Raw genomic sequence first — 17,912 nt, 5'->3', positions numbered from 1 at the left:
AATCAGATGAATTGCAAAGTCCTTCCTTTGCCATGCAAAGTGAACTGAATCCCCAAAAAACATTTCCACTCTATTTCCAGCCCTGCAACAAAAGGACCCAGCTGGACATCATTGTCCGTGATGTCTCTAGTCAACACAGGTGTGATGTGTTGACGAGGATAAGGCTGGAGTCACTCTGTCTGCATGATTGAGTTCGAATACAGACTGGAAGCTCAACGGAGAGGTGGTGCTTCGGATCATTGCTCTGTCAATCCTGATTAACTGAAGACATGTGCTGGTCCATCATTGCTTGGCCACAAGAAGGGCTTCACAGGCAAAGGATATTGCTGCCAGTAAGATTGCACCTGAATCCAACATTTATCGATCATTCAAGAACTCAATGAATAGCGGTTCAAATTGGTTGTGAAGAGGCTTCAGGGTGCCCCCAACCATCCAGGAACAGTTTGGTGACGAACAATGCCTTTTCCAGCATGATGGAGCACCTTGCCAGAAGGCAAAAGTGATAACTAAGTGGCTCGGGGAACAAAACATCAATATTTTGGGTCCATGGCCAGGAAACTGCCCAGACCTTAATCCCATTGAGAACTTGTGGTCAATCCTCAAGAGGCGGGTGGACAAACAAAAACACACAAATTCTGACAAACTCCAAGCATTGATTATRCAAGAATGGGCTGCCATCAGTCAGGATGTGGCCCAGATGTTAATTGACAGCATGCCAGGGCGGATTGCAGAGGTCTTGAAAAAGAAGGGTCAACACTGCAAATATTGACTCTGCATCAACATCATGCAATTGTCAATAAAAGCCTTTGACACTTATGAAATGCTTGTAATTAAACTTCAGTATTCCATAGTAACATCTGACAAAAATATCTAAAGACAATGAAGCAGTAAACGTTTTGAAAATTAATATTTGTGTCATTCTCAAAACTTTTGGCCACGACTGTATGTGTTGGGTACAGAGATGGGGTAGTCATTTAAAGTAATGTTAAACACTATTATTGCACACATAGTCCATGCAACTTATACATTTTAACTGAAGACTTTTCAGCTTTTCATTTTTTATTAATTTGTAAACATTTCTAAAAACAATTTAACTTTGACATTATGGGATATTGTGTGTAGGCTAGTGACACAAAATCTCCATTTAATCCATTTTTAATTCAGGCTGTAACACAACAACATTTGGAAAAAGTCAAGGGGTGTGAATACTTTCTGAAGGCACTGTACGTGTTCCCACAGCTATGTTGTGTGTGTATGTCCCTGTCCATTTCCCGAAAACCCTGTCTGTGTGTGCCCACCTGGTCCAGTTGTCCCTTATGTCACGGCTGCGTTGGCTCTCCTGCTCTGCCTTGCTGCGGACAGCCCGCCAGCGCAGCTCCAGGACGCCTCCTGTGCCGCCGACCCCGGTACTGCATCCCCAGGCCTGCAGAGCCTTCCCCTGGTCCAGGACCGAGCCCAGGGCAGGCCTGCACTCCTCCAACAGGGCCAGCACTTGCTAATGGGGGGAGAAAGGGGAAGGAGAGAGAAAGAGAAGGGGGTTAAATAGGGGTGGGATAGGGTGAAAATGTGAAATAATAAAAATTGAGAAGGGAATGTGTTTGGAATAAGAGAGAAGAAAAAAGAGGTAGGGCCAGAAGAAAGGGCATGAAAAGAAATGTAGGGATCAAATAATTATTGTGGGATGTGGGGAGAGGAAAAGGGAATGAGGCGGGGATGGAAAAGGGAGAGGAGGGGATGGAAAAGGGAGAGGAGGRGAAGACAGGAACAGAGAATGAAAGTGAGAGGAGGAAGGGGATGTTTGCAAGGGTTACAGAAAGAGAGAAATAATGAGAGGGATAATGGGGAGAGAAATGTGAAAAGAAGTGTGATAAGGAACAAGGCGAAAGGAGCGAAAAAAATGCATAGAGAGTGAGAATGAAATCATCACCACCCGAATCTTCACCTGAAACCATGCCCACCCCCACACCAGTGCCTATGAGTCCCAAATGGCCTCCTATTCCCTACATAGTACACTACTTTTGACTTGAGCCCTATGGGCTTGTTTAAAAGTAGTGCACTATATAAGGAATAGGGGCCCATTTTGATCGTAAACAGCATCTCATTCAGTTATTATGGCCAGATAGGGGAAGGCATAAATCTATTAAGGAGATTTGATGAAAAGAAGCATGTGTACTCTACCCCTCCACACACACGTGCACACACATGTGCACACACACACACATTCCACTCAAGTCGGTCCGTCCGAGAGATGAGAAATAGGATTCTGTAATTGTAAAAGGGAGGGGGGAAGTCAGCTAGTTATAGGGAGGGAATCCGAAATGGAACACTGCGTTCTACTCTCCGATAATGGCCATCCGTATTCCTCCAAGTAATTTGATTTTGGAATGAAGCGATGCCACAACAAATAACTCTCCTTTTTTTCACCCATTACTCTCTGTCCACCTCTCTCTCTCCTTCTGTCTTTCCATCTCTCTTTCTCTCCATCTTTCTTGTGCCAGGTGCCCATGAATCCCTCATTCACTGAAGGGCTTGGTTCACATCCAGCTCTCTCTGTATGGCTCTGTCCCGATTGGCCCCCTATTCCCTACATAGTGGACTGCTTTTGACAAGAGTCCTATGAGGGGAATATGGTCCCATTTGGGAGGCAGCCTGTGGCACGTCCTACATTGTTGTTGGTTACTGGAATTAGACAACAGGTGGTTTCATCCCAGTACGCGAAGGATGCATCGCTCATGTGGACATAAGACACCTGTTGCTTATGACTTATGCTCATGATATACAGTATCTTCCAGTGATACAAATTAAGAATAAGGGATACACTGGTTACGTAGTGCAAACTAATTCTTAGTGGGCAAATGTTGCTCAATTGGGTATGTGAGGAGAAGAAAGGGGGTGGACAGAAGGATATATGGGACAGTGAACGAGAGAGGGATGAGGAGGTGATAGGGACGGCAAGGAAGACTGAGATGGTCAATGCAATGAGAAAAAGAAGAGAAAAGAGCATGCAGAGAGTCAGACACAACGGGAGCAGAGAGACAGCAAGAGAGCAGAGAGAACAGGCAAAGATAGCAGAGAGACAGACACAAATAGCAGAGAGACAGACACAAAGGGAGCAGAGAGACAGGCAAAGAGAGCAGAGAGACAGACAAAGAGAGCAGAGAGCCAGACACAAAGGGAACAGAGAGACAGGCAAGAGAAGAGCAGAAGAGACAGAACACAAGATAGCAGAGAGACAGACACAAAGGGAGCAAGAGAGACAGACACAAAGGGAGCAAGAGAGACAGACACAAAGGGAGCAGAGAGACAGACAAAGATAGCAGAGAGACAGACACAAAGGGAGCAGAGAGACAGACACAAAGGGAGCAGAGAGACAGACAAAGATAGCAGAGAGACAGACACAAAGAGAGCAGAGAGACATACACAAAGAGAGAAGAGAGACAGACAAAAAGAGAGCAAGATAAGGAAAGAAGGAAGAGTAGTAGAGAGAAGAGGAGGAGAGGGAGGTTTGGATACCTGACAGGTGTCCAGTCTTTCCTGTAGCAGCCCCTCTTCTTCCTCCACGGGACCCTCGCAGGGGACGAGGGCTTCAAGCTTCTCCAGCAGCCGGCCCAGCTGAACACAGCCCTCCTCCCACTGTGTCCAGACCTACACACACATGCATACACAGTGTGTATGTGTGTATGTGTGTGTGTCTGTTTATAAGAGAGTGTATGTGTTTAATTATGTGGGTCTTTCATGTGTGTGCGTGTACCTGCAGCCTTCTGTGCATGGTGGCTCCCTGCTCCAGAGCCTGTTGCTGCAGAGTGTTGACCTGTTGCTCCAGCCGGACCTGTTCATCCTCCTGACCAACCAGCCCCCCCTGTGGCTTACACTGGAACAGCCGCTGCACCAACGCCAGCTGGGACTCCATAACCTGGTACAACTTCTGTTCAGCCATCGCCAAACACACACACACACACACACACACACACACACACACACAGACAGACACACACACAGACAGACACAAAATAATCAATTGAAACCCAGTTGCTAAATTGACAAAATCACATGGCAATTGGTCAGAGGTTTACATGGAGATGATCCCAAACGTTCATTTAAACTTGGATTCAACTGCTTTCCGAGTGGGAAGACACTGTCCTCTACAGTTGTTCTTCCTTTCCATCAGCTCCCATGCCAAGTCGAATGTGCATAAAATGACTTGACATAACACTCTCTTTTCCTCAGCATATGCTTACCTTGTGCCTGCTGAGCAGAGTCTGCAGCTGGGTGCGGCCGTGCGGTGGGTGGTCCTGACTGTCTGCCAGACGCTCTCTGCCTAGCTCCACCAGACTGGCCAAACCCTGCAGCAGGGCCTGGGACACCCGCTGTAGCTCCACTGCATCCCCGGGACACCGACCAACGACATACTGCAGAGACACACCATCGTTACTGACCTACAGTAGACATCTAGAGTAAAAGACGGGATTACGTGGGAATATACTGACAAAGGGGCACACACACACACACACACAGACACACAAACACACACAAACATTCACTAGCCCTATGATTAACACACTAAATGTTGTACCTCCAGCATGGGGACATCCTTGATGTGTGTGAATGGGTCACTCTGTCCACGTTCAAAATCATCATAAACGCACACGTGGCTCTCCTGTTGCTCCGTCCCTGCCTGCATGCAGCGCACAGTGTGAAAAGAGACAGACATTGACAAGTCCTGGTTAAGCAGTAAGGCACGAGAGCCCGTTGCATATCGTAAAGAACACAAGGATATCTGTTCTAGCTAATGGTTGCAAGGTGGTTGTGGGCTGGTTTGTGAGGTGATTATGAAGTGCTGGGTGGCAGGTAAACCAGCGGTTAAGAGCGTTGGGCCAGTAACTGAAAGGTAGCTGGTTTGAATCCCTGAGCCGACTAGCTGARAAATCTTTCAACGTGCCCTTGAGCAAAGCACTTAATCCTAATTGCTCCTGTAAGTATGGATAATAATGTGCTTGTAGGGCAGTCAGGTCACACCAGTTCCACTGCGGTATTAGACATTTGTCCAGGATGTATGCATGCAATTKTAATACTGTCCACAAGGGGCAACACAAGTGCCTATTACTATCTAGCAGTCTCATGGCTTGCTAGGGTGTTGTGGATGGGGATTGAAGAAGGGCTTAAACCATGAACTACGGCTCAAGGTTCARGTTCAATCCCATTGCTAGGCACTCATTTTTAATTGTTCTGTTTTAACCACTCAGAATGAATTCCTATACTTAACTCTCATGTTTTTTCTGTTCGAACCGTATCCCAAACCATAGGTGATTGCAAAGTGGTTGTGGGTTGGTTGTGATGTTATTGTGAAGTTGCTGTGAGGTGGTTTGTGGGGTGGTTTGTGTGGAGCCACTGACCTGATTGTGGCCCAGTTCTGTGTGTAGCAGGCTCAGTGAGGAGGTAAGGGCTGACTGGACTGTTTGAAAACAACCCTGAAGACAGGTCACACACTGGGCTGTGGTCTCTGGTGCTTCAGACAACTGGTCTGGGTTGATGCCTGACCTTAAATGGTTAATCTCGTCACTCAAGGCCGGCAGCTCCACCGAGAGGCACTGTGAGGCGCACAGACACGCACAGACACGCACGCGCGCGCACAGACACGCACGCGCGCACAGACACGCACGCGCGCGCACAGACGCGCACACGCACACACACACACACACACACACACACACACACACACACACACACACACACACACACAGGTTCAGAGATTTTGTCATCGGAAAAGATTATTGTTATTGCAGTTTAGCTAATTTGATAGTGAGTGATTAAAAAACCCCAGTGTGACATTTCCATGGTGCAAAACAGCACAGATTAAACCTGGCACCATTTTTTTTTTTTAATCTGGCAAAGTTTACTTGTTCAACAATGTGTGTTATTAGGTGGAAACTATATATACATCAACATAATAATATGAATAATCACCTCATTATTTCTCACATTGTTGAAAAAAAGTTCAATCACAGATCGGTGCTCTTTTGCACAATGAAAATGTCACCGCCAGTGTGCAATATATGCTACCTATTTCCAGAGATCTGTAAATGTAAATCAGCAGTTTGTAGGTACTGTACCTCCATCTGTAGCAGTCTTAGTTGACTGTCCTCCACGGTGGTAATAGAGGGACTGAGCAACAGGCCAGTGAGTGTTTCCAGGGAACGCTCCGCTCCACACAGAGCTGTGTAGAGCTCTCTATCCAACATGGGAGTGCCACCTTCCTTTGAATTGGCAGAGGAAAGGCCACTTGCTCTGTGTCTGAGTTGTCTAAGGCTTGCAGCACACACCTCTATCTCTSTCAGACCACCAAAGCCACCGCCGGTCCCCTCTGCCCTTGACCCTGTAGCCTACACAACCACATTGAGAGCACCATCAACACAATATAATGGCTTGAAGACAGCCGCCCTTAAAATCCTGTACCTCTGCTAAATTTTGACCCAGGTCTGCTGAGTACTTGAATCAGGGAGGTGTGACAGTGTGAACTGACCGCATGTAGATCCTCCTCCTGAATATTCCTCAAGGTGTTGAGTTTCTCAGACAGCCGAGTGTGAAGGAGGTCCCATCTTCCGTCCTATGAAAAATAAAAGTAAAACGTTTGTGCAGGTAATTGTGTGTGTGTACGTGTGTGCATATGTGGTTCACGGGTGTGGTACTCTTACCAGGTCTTCCTGGGGGTCGCTGGGTGTATTGGCAACTGTCCCAATTTCCTTGGTTACTGACCCAGTCATCTTGGTTACTGGCCCAGTCATCTTTGTTACAGAAGTAGTCTCAGGTACTGATTGTATCTCTTTGGTTACTGACCCAGTCATCTTGGTACTGCCCAGTCATCTTTGTTACAGAAGTAGTCTCAGGTACTGATTGTATCTCTTTGGTTACTGACCCAGTCATCTTGGTTACTGGCCCAGTCATCTTTGTTACAGAAGTAGTCTCAGGTACTGATTGTATCTCTTTGGTTACTGACCCAGTCATCTTGGTTACTGGCCCAGTCATCTTTGTTACAGAAGTAGTCTCAGGTACTGATTGTATCTCTTTGGTTACTGACCCAGTCATCTTGGTTACTGGCCCAGTCATCTTTGTTACAGAAGTAGTCTCAGGTACTGATTGTATCTCTTCGGTTACTGACCCAGTCATCTTGGTTACTGGCCCAGTCATCTTTGTTACAGAAGTAGTCTCAGGTACTGATTGTATCTCTTTGGTTACTGATCCAATCTTCACAGGTACTTCTCCAGTTTCTTTGGTTGCCAAGACACTTTTTACAGATGCTGGTCTAGTCTCCATGGTCACTGAACTAGTTTCAGGTAATGAGACAGTTGCCTTGGTTACTAATTCAGACTTCTCGGTTACTGACAAAGTCTCCTTGTTAATGTTCTTACTGACTGATTCTGTCGGCTTGTTTTCTGATATAGTGGTCTTGGAGATGGGTCTCCACTGAGCTGGTAATGACAGGGTGTCTGCAGGTGCTCGGTCTGTTTTTTCAGGTGTTGGTTGGATCTTCTCAGATATTAAACCAGAATTACTGTCTTCTGGGTCTACACAAGACTCTGGGGTGTCCAACTCCTGAACAAAGAGGATTGGAATGAATCAAACCCAACCCCAATAGAATGGTATGGAATCTGACATGCAACTACTTCTTTACTCAATGATCTGGTAACACTTTACATTTATAATCCATTAATAGATCATTATTAAGGCATGTATTAAKGATTTGCAGAACACTTGTAAATCATTATTACGACTTCATTTACCACTAGTATATAAGGTATTTGTAAACGGTTAACACTGTTTAACAATGCTCATTAATACATCATGGATAATGAATTTGTTAATGATCTGTAAATTATTTCTAAACCATAATTATAAAATGTATAAAAAACKACATATGTTTATGTCAGTGAGCAATTTACATATTATGAAGTCATAAACTATCACTTATTACTTCTGCCTTTATTCATGATCGATATGTTAATGTCTTAAGAACCACATCATGTACAAATTATTAGTAAACTTGTTTGCAGTACCCAATCTAAAGTTGCAGCCATTTATCCAAAATTATTCATGAAGGTTGAAATTATTATAAATCTTATCACGAATTTCCCCTTCATAATATCAGCCTGGCCATCCCATCATTAAAAAACTCTGTGACAATGTCATGAGGGGCATTATTAAAACTAATTTGACAGCGATTAGATCACCTTCAACCAATCAGAAGATGACCTAATCCAAAATGCGGCGTTTGGCCCCGTGGATTTTTACCCACCCATCATTTTTGAGAGGATGCTGATTGGATAGTAATGGGAATATTATTTGTGATTCCAGGCTATGGCTCAGATAAGTTTAAAAACATAAATAAGTACACAGCAGACAGGGGGTTGAAGAAAAGTTTCTATTTTTTTGACATACAGTCAGAATGTCCAATAGATCACACCTGTACAATSTCTGCATTGTTGACTGGCTAGATGGTACTGAAGCTAGCTGCCTAGCTGCGGGCTAGCTATCTGTCATTAGCTGATCCACATCTGATCGGTACGCTCAGATGAAAGCAGACGTCCGCACCATGTTTTCTATTTTAATACCCTTTTCTCTGATATGCACCCTTGCATTTTAGCATAGCAATACATAGTAGCACATAGTGTCAACCTAAACATAATAACCATAGCAACCATGACAGCACTCTCACAACAATAACAATGGCACTCTGATTGGCTAAGAGGATGTAGCTGGTCCAGCACTGGCTAAAATCAGACCCGATGCATGCTCTTGCATCCCTATGACCCGATGGCCATTTCCTTCAGTGTCGCTAGAGGTGGATTTACAGCAGTGTGTTCATGGAGTTCATGTTCACGCTGATCCTCAACACGGGAGCCCCTCAGGGGTATGTGCTTAGTCCTTCCTGTACTCCCTGTTCACCCATGAATGCATGGCAAAGCACGACTCCAACACCATCAGTAAGTTTTACGACTACACAACAGTGGTAGGCCTGATCGCCGACAACGATGAGACAGCCTATAGGGAGGAGGTCAGAGACCTCGCAGTGTGGTGCCAGGATAACAACCTCTCCCTCAATGTGATCAAGACAAAGGAGATGATTGTGGACTACAGGAAAAGGAGGGCCGATCACACCCCCATTCCCATCTACAGGGCTGTAGTGGAGCAGGTTGAGGGCTTCCAGTTCCTTGATGTCCACATCACCAATGAACTATCATGATCCAAACAAAGATTTGGCATGGGTCTTCAGATCCTTAAACAGTTCTACAGCTGCACCATCCAGAGCATCCTGAAGGTGTTTGCATCACTGCTTGGTATGGCAACAGCTCGGCCTCCGAACGCAAGGCACTACAGAGGGTAGTGCGTACGGCCCCGTACATCAGTGGAGCCAAGCTTCCTGCCATCCAGGACCTCTATACCAGGCGGTGTCAGAGGAAGGCCCTAGAATTTGCCAAAGACTCCAGCTACCCTAGTCATAGACTTCTCTCTGCTACAACACTGCAAGCGGTACAGGAGCGCCAAGTCTAGTTAACAGCTTCTACCCCCAAGCCATAAGACTCCTGAACAGCTAATCAAATGGCTGCCCGGACTATTTGCATTTTTACCTCCGTTTATCTTAAAGTTTTTACAAGCACTTATTTTTCTTAAAACTSCATTGTTGGATAAGGGCTTGTAAGTAAGCATTTTACTGTAAGGTCTACATCTGTTGTATTCGGCGCATGTGACAAATAAAATGTTATTTGATGAACAAAGGCATTCAAGTCATTGGCAGATAATTTACAACTTCTTTATAGGCATGTTTATGAACAGCTTACTATGTCTAATAAAGTATACTGAACACAAATATAAATGCAACATYCAWCAATTTCAAATATKTTTCAGAGTTACAGTTAATATAAGGAAATCAGTMAATTGAAAATAAATTATTAGTCCCCAATCTATGGATTTTAACATGACCTCGGTAGGAGTGCAGCCATGGGTGGGCCTTGGAGGGCATAGGCCCAACCACTGGGGAGCCAGGCCCAGCCAATCAGAATGAGTTTTTCCGCACAAAGGGGCTTTATTACAGACAAAAATACTTCTCAGTTTCATCAGCTGTCCGGTCTCAGATGATCCAGCAGGTGAGGAAGCTGGATATGGAGGTCCTGGGCTGGCGTGGTTACACGTGGTCTGCGGTTGGACGTAATGCCAAATTCTCTAAAACGACTTTGGAGGTGGCTTATGGTGGATAAATTAACMTTACATTCGCTGGCAACAGTTCTGGTGGACATTCTTGCAGTCAGCAGGCCAATTGCATRTCAGCATGCCTGAAAACCTGAGACATCTGGGGCATTGTGTTGTGTGACACAATGCCCCAGAGTGGCCTTTTATTGTCCCCAGCACAACGTGCACCTGTGTAATGATCATGCTGTTTAATCAGCTTCTTGATATGCCACACCTGTCAAGTGGATGAATTATTTTGGCAAAGGAGAAATGCTTTGCCAAAACAGATTTGTCCACAAAATTTGAGAGAAATATGTTTTTGTGCTTATGGAACATTTCTAGGTTAKTTTATTTCAGCTCATGAAACATGGGACCAACACTTTACATGTTGCGTTTATATTTTTGTTCAGTATAATTATWATGATTTACATTCATGTGCAGTAAATCATTAATACATGCCTTATRAATTATATATTAATGGCTTTCAAATGAAAGTTATTATAAAGTGTTACCCTCTGAACTCCACAGAGAGAGAGAGGGAGAAAAAGACAGAGAGAGAGCAACTGTTAAACCTTTAGTGACTGCTAATAAGGAAAAACTACCACGTGTAGAGGACTTACTATAAACGTCTGCTTACCTTAGTGACAGCGGCGGTGTGGGCTTCAGACATAGCGTCACTATCCTGGAGCCATTGGGTGGTTGTAGCCACTGATTCTGCCAGCTCTTGGTGGCTAAGAGTCTCGTCTGGGTCCTAACACACACAGTACACACACACACACACACACACACACACACACGTTATGGGTGTGTTATGGGTGTGTGTGGCAGATAGGGCTCTTGAATGGCAGCTGCCTCTGACAGTGTCCAAGGGATGTCGAGGTAGGACTATAATCAGTAACAGTATAACATGTTAAACTTAAACCCTGTTATAAGGCCCACATTTTTTAAATTATATATTTTTATTTCACCTTTATTTAACCAGGTAAGCCAGTTGAGAACAAGTTCTCATTTACAACTGCAACCTGGCCAAGATAAAGCAAAGCAGTGTGACACAAACATCAACGACAGAATACACATGGAATAAACAAACGTACAGTCAATAAACAATAGAAAAGTCTATATACAGTGTGTGCAAATGAAGTAAGATTAGGGAGGTAAGGCAATAAATAGGCCGTAGTGAGAAATAATTACAATTTTGACAAATAAACCAGTGTAGTGTGAGATGTGGCAGAAGATGATGTGCCAAGTAGAGATACTGGGGTGCAAAGGAGCAATATATATATATATTAAATAAATGAAATAACAATATGGGGATGGGGTAATTGGATGGGTTATTTACAGATGGGCTACGTACAGGTGCAATGATCTGTAAGCTGATGCTTAAAGTTAGTGAGGGAGATATGAGTCTCCAGCTTCAGGGATTTTTGCATTCGTTCAGTCATTGGTCGCAGAGAACTGGAAAAAGGCGGCCAAAGTAGGAATTGCTTTGGGGTGACCAGTGAAATATACCTGCTGGAGCCCATGCTACGGTTTGGTGCTGCTATGGTGACCAGTGAGCTGAGAAAGACGGGGCTTTACCTAGCAAGACTTAAGATGACCTGGAGCCCAGTGGGTTTGGCGACGAATATGAAGTAGGGCCAGCCAACGAGAAGCATACAGGTCGCAGTGGTGGGTAAAATATGGGCTTTGGTGACGAAACGGATGGCATGTGATAGACTGCGTCCAATTTGCTGAGTAGAGTGTTGGAGGCTATTTTGTAAATGACATCGCCGAAGTCAAGGATCGGCAGGATAGTCAGTTTTACGAGGGTATGTTGGCAGCATGAGTGAAGGATGCTTATTGCGAAAATAGGAAGCCGATTCTAGATGTAATTTTGGATTAGAGATGCTTAATATGAGTCTGGAAGGAGGGTTTACAGTCTAACCAGACAGCTAGGTATTTGTAGTGTCCACATATTTTAAGTCAGAACCGTCCAGAGTAGTGATGCTAGGAGGGCGGGCAGATGCGGGCAGCGATCAGTTGAAGAGCATGCATTTAGTTTTACTTGCATTTAAGAGCAGTTGGAGGCCACGGAAGGAGAGTTTATGGCATTGAAGCTCGTCTGAGGTTAGTTAACACCGTGTCCAAAGAAGGGCAGAAGTATACAGAATGATGTTGTCTGGTAGAGTGGATCAGAGATATCACCAGCCGCCAAGAGCGACATCATTGATGCATACAGAGAAAAGAGTCGCCCGGAAGTTGAAACCCTGTGCACCCCCATAGAGACTGCCAGAGGTCCGGACAACAGGCTCTCCGATTGAACACTGAACTCGTATCTGAAGAAGTAGTTGTGAACCAGGCGAGGCAGTCCAGTTGAGAAACCAAGGCTGTTGAGTCTGCCGATAGGAATGCGGTGATTGACAGAGTCGAAAGCCTTGGCCAGGTCGATGAATACGCTTGCACAGTACTGTCTTTTGTTGATGGCGATTATGATATTGTTTAGGACCTTGAGCGTGGCTGAGGTACACCCATGACCAGCTCGGAAACCAGATTGCATAGCGGAGAAGGTACGGTGGGATTCGAAATGGTCGGTGATCTGTTTGTTAACTTGGCTTTCGAAGACCTTAGAAAGGCAGGGTAGGATAGATATAGGTCTGTAACAGTTTGGGTCTAGAGTGTCTCCCCCTTTGAAGAGGGGGRTGAYCGCGGCAGCKTTMCAATCTTTGGGGATCTCAGATGATACGAAAGAGAGGTTGAACAGGCTAGTAATAGGGGTTGCAACAATTCCGGCAGRTCAATTTAGAAAGAGAGGGTCCAGATTGTCTAGCCCAGCTGATTTGTAGAGGTCCAGATTTTGAAGCTCTTTCAGAACATCAGCTATCTGGATTTGGGTGAAGGAGAAATGGGGGAGGCTTGGGCAAGTTGCTGTGGGGGGTGCAGAGTTGTTGGCCCAGGGTAGGGGTAGCCAGGTGGAAAGCAAGGCCAKCCGTAGAAAAATGCWTATTGAAATTCTCGACAATCGTAGATTTATCGGTGGTGACAGTGTTTCCTAGCCTCAKTGCAGTGGGCAGCTGGGAGGAGGTGCTCTTATTCTCAATGGACTATACAGTGTCCTAGAACTTCTTGGAGTTTGTGCTACAGGATGCACATTTCTGTTTGAAAAAGCTAGCCTTTGCTTTCATAACCGCCTGTGTATACTGGTTCCTAACTTCCCTGAAATGTTGCATATCGCAGGGGCTATTCAATGCTAATGCAGTATGCCACAGGATGTTTTTGTGCTGATCAAGGGCAGTCAGGTCTGGAGTGAACCAAGGGCTATATCTGTTACGAGTTCTACATTTTTGAATGGGGCATGCTTATTTAAGATGGTGWGGAAAGCACTTTTAAAGAGTAACCAGGCATCCTCTACTGATGGAATGAGGTCAATATATTTCCAGGATACCTGGGCCAGGTATCCAGATTAGAAAGGCCTGCTCGCTGAAGTGTTTTAAACTATCATTGCAATGACATCAGAGGAAAACATTCAATAACTTCAAAAAATATTCAATACTGCAAAGTAAGACAATCATGAAACGAAACTATGACACGGTTAAAGAGGAAAGGGAAATGCAGCTGCATGCCCACACGGAATACCATTCAAAGAAAAGAGGGAGCTGTAGGTCCCCACTGCAGGAGACTCTTGACGTAACTTCAAAGGACGTGTGTTGCTATGAACACCGTACAATAAGTCAGGAAATTGGAGGAATAAGTCAGAAATTGTATATAGTAGTGTACTTCCTGTTTTCTGGAGGCGTAGAACTATCCCACTCTATGTGCAACAACCACATTACGACCACTAACTTTAAATGTTAGCCCTTGGCCCTAACCCCACTCTTTATTGTAATATTTTGATCAAGTCCCAAAATAGAGCTGGCAAATAAATGAGGAGTCAATTMAATTGGAGCAGAGGCAGGATTAAAATAATAATTTGTGGCTGTAGCCAACGAACTAGAATGGGCCAAAGATATATCTTGTGTTTTAGGTTTTTGTTCTATTTTATCTTTACCTCAGGAAAACTGCATGTGAGTGTGTCAGAGGATGATGAGTGATGATCTTCATCCTCGTATTCCTCCTCTTCCTCAGAGAGGCATGCTTCTGAGGCATCCTCCTTCACAACAGGGTTAGGAAAGGGTTAACATTGGCTGTTAGTTACATGTTAGAGAAGTGGTCATCAAGTCGGGTCCTTTGTTCCAGCTCAGCACTGAAACACCACATACTTAATAGTTAGTTGATTAGCTCATTTAGGTATGTTGAAATGCTGGACTGGATCAAAAGACTGCACACCCTGTAGCTCTYCAAGACCATGAGAACCACTGTGTTAAGAGTGCCCGCAAATTGTTATTCAAATAGTCAAACTCATGTCACTTCTAACATCAGAGTGCTTCTGAAATGGCATAGTATTCCCTACATAGTGCACTAGGGTAACATTGTGTACGTAAAATTAATATTTTGGTTGACCATGCAAGTTTGTACCTGATGTCTGGTGATCCGCGGTGGACGCGTATTCCGTTGATGTGTGCTTAAGATAAGGGCACTGGGTTCTGTTGTCACACACACATTGCATGATGGGATGACCCCCTCAGCCTCCCTTACTTCACACGTGTTGCCCTGTGGATACAGAGGAGATTAGAGAGGTTAAAGGTCGAAATCATGCTTTTCATCAAATTAGACGATATTTGGATGAAACCAAATCAAAGTAGGATGACCAAAGTATGAAAAATTACTGTTGCTGGTACATCGATAAAGTTCGATCATAAAATCAAATCAAATGGCATTTGTCACATGCGCCGAATACAACAGGTGTAGACTTTACTGTGAAATACTTACTTACAAGCCCTTTTCCAACAATGCCGAGTTCAAAAGTAAGAACATTTGCAAATAAAAATAGAAAACAGTAACAGTACTGAGTCAATGTGAAGGGGTACGAGGTAGTTGAGCTAATATGTAGGTAGGGGTAAAAGTGACTAGGCTATCAGGATAGATAATAAACAGAATAGCAGCAGCACATGTGGAGAGTGTGAAAGTGTATGTTTGTGTGTGTGGCGTCAATATGCATGTGTGTTTTGTGAGCGTATATGGTGTGTGTGTGTTGGAGTGTAAGTAGTTGTGAGTGTGTGAGTATAGTCCAGTGAGTGTGCATAGAGTCAGTGTAAGAGAGTCAGTGCAAAACAGGTTCAATTTAATAGTCCGGGTAGTCATTTGATTAACTGTTCAGCAGTCRTATAGCTTGGGGGAAGAAGACTTAGCATTCCGGTAACGCTTGCCGTGCAATAGCAGGGTGATCGAGTGGGGTGGCGCAGTGGTCTAGGGCACTGCATCGCAGTGCTAGCTGYGCCACCAGAGTCTCTGGGTTCACGCCCAGGCTGGGCTGGGTTCGCGCCCAGGCTCTGTCGCAGCCGGCCGCAACCGGGAGATCCGTGGGGCGACGCACAATTGGCATAGCGTCGTCCGGGTTAGGGAGGGTTTGGCCGGTAGGGAGGGTTTGGCCGGTAGGGATATCCTTGTCTCAGTATGTAAAAATGTAATAAAAATGTATGCACTCTACTGTAAGTCGCTCTGGATAAGAGCGTCTGCTCTTGGCYGGTAGGGATATCCTTGTCTCAGTATGTAAAAATKTAATAAAATGTATGCACTCTACTGTAAGTCGCTCTGGATAAGAGCGTCTGCTAAATGACTAAAATGTAAATGTAACAGTCTATGGCTTGGGTGGCTGGGGTCTTCAACAATTTCACCAGCCTTCTGCTGACACTGCCTGATATAGAGGTCCTGGATGGCAGGGTGCTCGGCCTCAGTGATGTACCGCACCACCCTCTGTAGCGCCTGGCGATCGAATGCGCTGCAGTTTCAAAACCAAGCTTTGATGTAGCCAGCATCACAGATGTGTTGTTACCTACCCTCACCAACAGGGGGTGGCCAGTCAGAAAGTCCAGGATCCAGTTGCAGAGGGAAGTTTTCAGTCCCAAGGTCCCGAACTTGGTGATAAGCTTGGAGGAGACTATGGTGTTGAATGCTGAGCTGCAGTCAATGAATAGCATTCTCACATACAGTAGGCATTCCTCTATTCCAGGTGGGAGARAGCAGTGTAGAGTGCAATAGAGTTTGCATCATCTGTGGATGTGTTGGGGCAGTATGGGTGTGGGTCCAGGATGTCTGTGATGGTGTTTTTTTTATATATCATTTTTTATGAACCCCTCCACCACCCCCATTCTTCAGAGGACAATTATCTTACTTKTTTACAGCTTTTTTTGCTACATATACATACATTTTACATGGTACTTTTATATAAAGAAGTAACATAACAATAATACATTACCAAATATACGCTCTTTAATCCCAACCCTCAGCCACTCTCAGCCCATTCCACCTATCACCATAGACCACACTTGTTTGGTTTCCATGTGCCATATATTGATGGTGGTGTTGATGTGTGCCATGAACAGCCTTTCAAAACATTTCATGGTTACAGATGTGAGTGCTACGTCGTTTAGCCAAGTTACCTTTGAGTTCTTAGGAACAAGGACAATGGTGGTCTGCTTGAATCACGTTGGGATTACAGACTGGGACATAGAGATGTCAAAAATGTGAAGACTAGGGTTGCACATTWCGGGGAATATTCAGAGGTGGAAACTTYCCGTGGGAATTAACGGGAAAATATGGGAATTAACGGAAATATATGCAAATTAATATTAATACCATTTAAATGTAGATGTTTTTTTGCATTGGATATATTTATCATATGGAGAAGGAAACAAACTTTTACCTTATCATAAATAGACATAATTGCAAATGAATAAATCCTTCCAATAATTTTTTTTTTAAACGATTTAGTTAGGAATTGAACTTAAATTAAATGAGTCGACTCTTCACATGGGATGATTTCACTGAACAACAATAGAAAGGGAATATTGAATGATCCCCAATGATCCATCGCATCTCCCAAAAATGTTTTCAACATACATCTGTAAAATGATAGTCTAGAAACTAAAGCTTTGGTTCTCTTCCTCTCAGGCTTCCATGTCTGCTCCCTGGACCTCCTCAATGTCCACCTCTTGAACATCAGACTGAGGCCTCATCTTCACTGTCACTTTCCAACTTTGTTGAGGATGGCTCRTTGTCAGGCTCAAAATGCCTCAAATTTGCCCAGATGGCCACCAATCTTTCAACCCCTGTATTGGTCAGCCTGTTGAGTGCTTTGGTGTGTGTGTTCCCAAACAATGACCAGTTGCGCTCTGAGGCGGCTGATGTTGGTGGGATTTGGAGAATGAWGGAGGCAACAGGGGAAAGAGCCTACATCCACAAAGTTCCATTCACCAGATGGCTGATGAGATATGTTGGCATGACTGCCATATTGCATCTCCATCCCAAAGCCCTTGCTTGGAAGTGTACTTCGCCTGACTGCCAATAACCTTGCCCTCATCCAGGCCAAGGTGGCGAGACACGGTAGTGATGACACCACAGGCCTTGTTAATCTGTGCACCAGACAGGATGCTCTTGCCAGCATACTTGGGGTCCACCATGTACRMTRCGGCGTGTATGGGCTTCGGGCAGAAGTCTTCACGCTTTTTGATGTATTTCAGAACTGCAGTTTCCTCTGCTTGGGGCAACAGTGAAGTGGGCAGGGCAGTACGGATTTGTTCTCTTACATCTGCAAGCAGAGTCTGAAGATCAGATAG

General features: G+C 44.6%; 1 protein-coding gene across 1 annotated transcript in view; it reads right to left on the bottom strand.

Moving 5' to 3' along the window:
* Nucleotides 1-17,912, bottom strand: part of syne2a (spectrin repeat containing, nuclear envelope 2a) — a 203,218-nt gene that overhangs the window by 77,355 nt on the left and 107,951 nt on the right. Inside the window, 13 exon segments of the mRNA XM_070435847.1 lie at nt 1,299-1,495; nt 3,514-3,645; nt 3,752-3,925; nt 4,239-4,409; nt 4,574-4,675; nt 5,394-5,588; nt 6,111-6,380; nt 6,521-6,604; nt 6,693-6,800; nt 6,802-7,590; nt 10,859-10,972; nt 14,246-14,347; nt 14,713-14,847. Of these exon segments, the coding sequence (XP_070291948.1) occupies nt 1,299-1,495; nt 3,514-3,645; nt 3,752-3,925; nt 4,239-4,409; nt 4,574-4,675; nt 5,394-5,588; nt 6,111-6,380; nt 6,521-6,604; nt 6,693-6,800; nt 6,802-7,590; nt 10,859-10,972; nt 14,246-14,347; nt 14,713-14,847 (2,573 nt within the window).

This window comes from Salvelinus sp. IW2-2015, linkage group LG28 (genome assembly GCF_002910315.2).
Source record: "Salvelinus sp. IW2-2015 linkage group LG28, ASM291031v2, whole genome shotgun sequence".
NCBI classification, from domain to species: domain Eukaryota; kingdom Metazoa; phylum Chordata; class Actinopteri; order Salmoniformes; family Salmonidae; genus Salvelinus; species Salvelinus sp. IW2-2015.
This window is presented reverse-complemented; position numbering and strand designations above follow the sequence as displayed.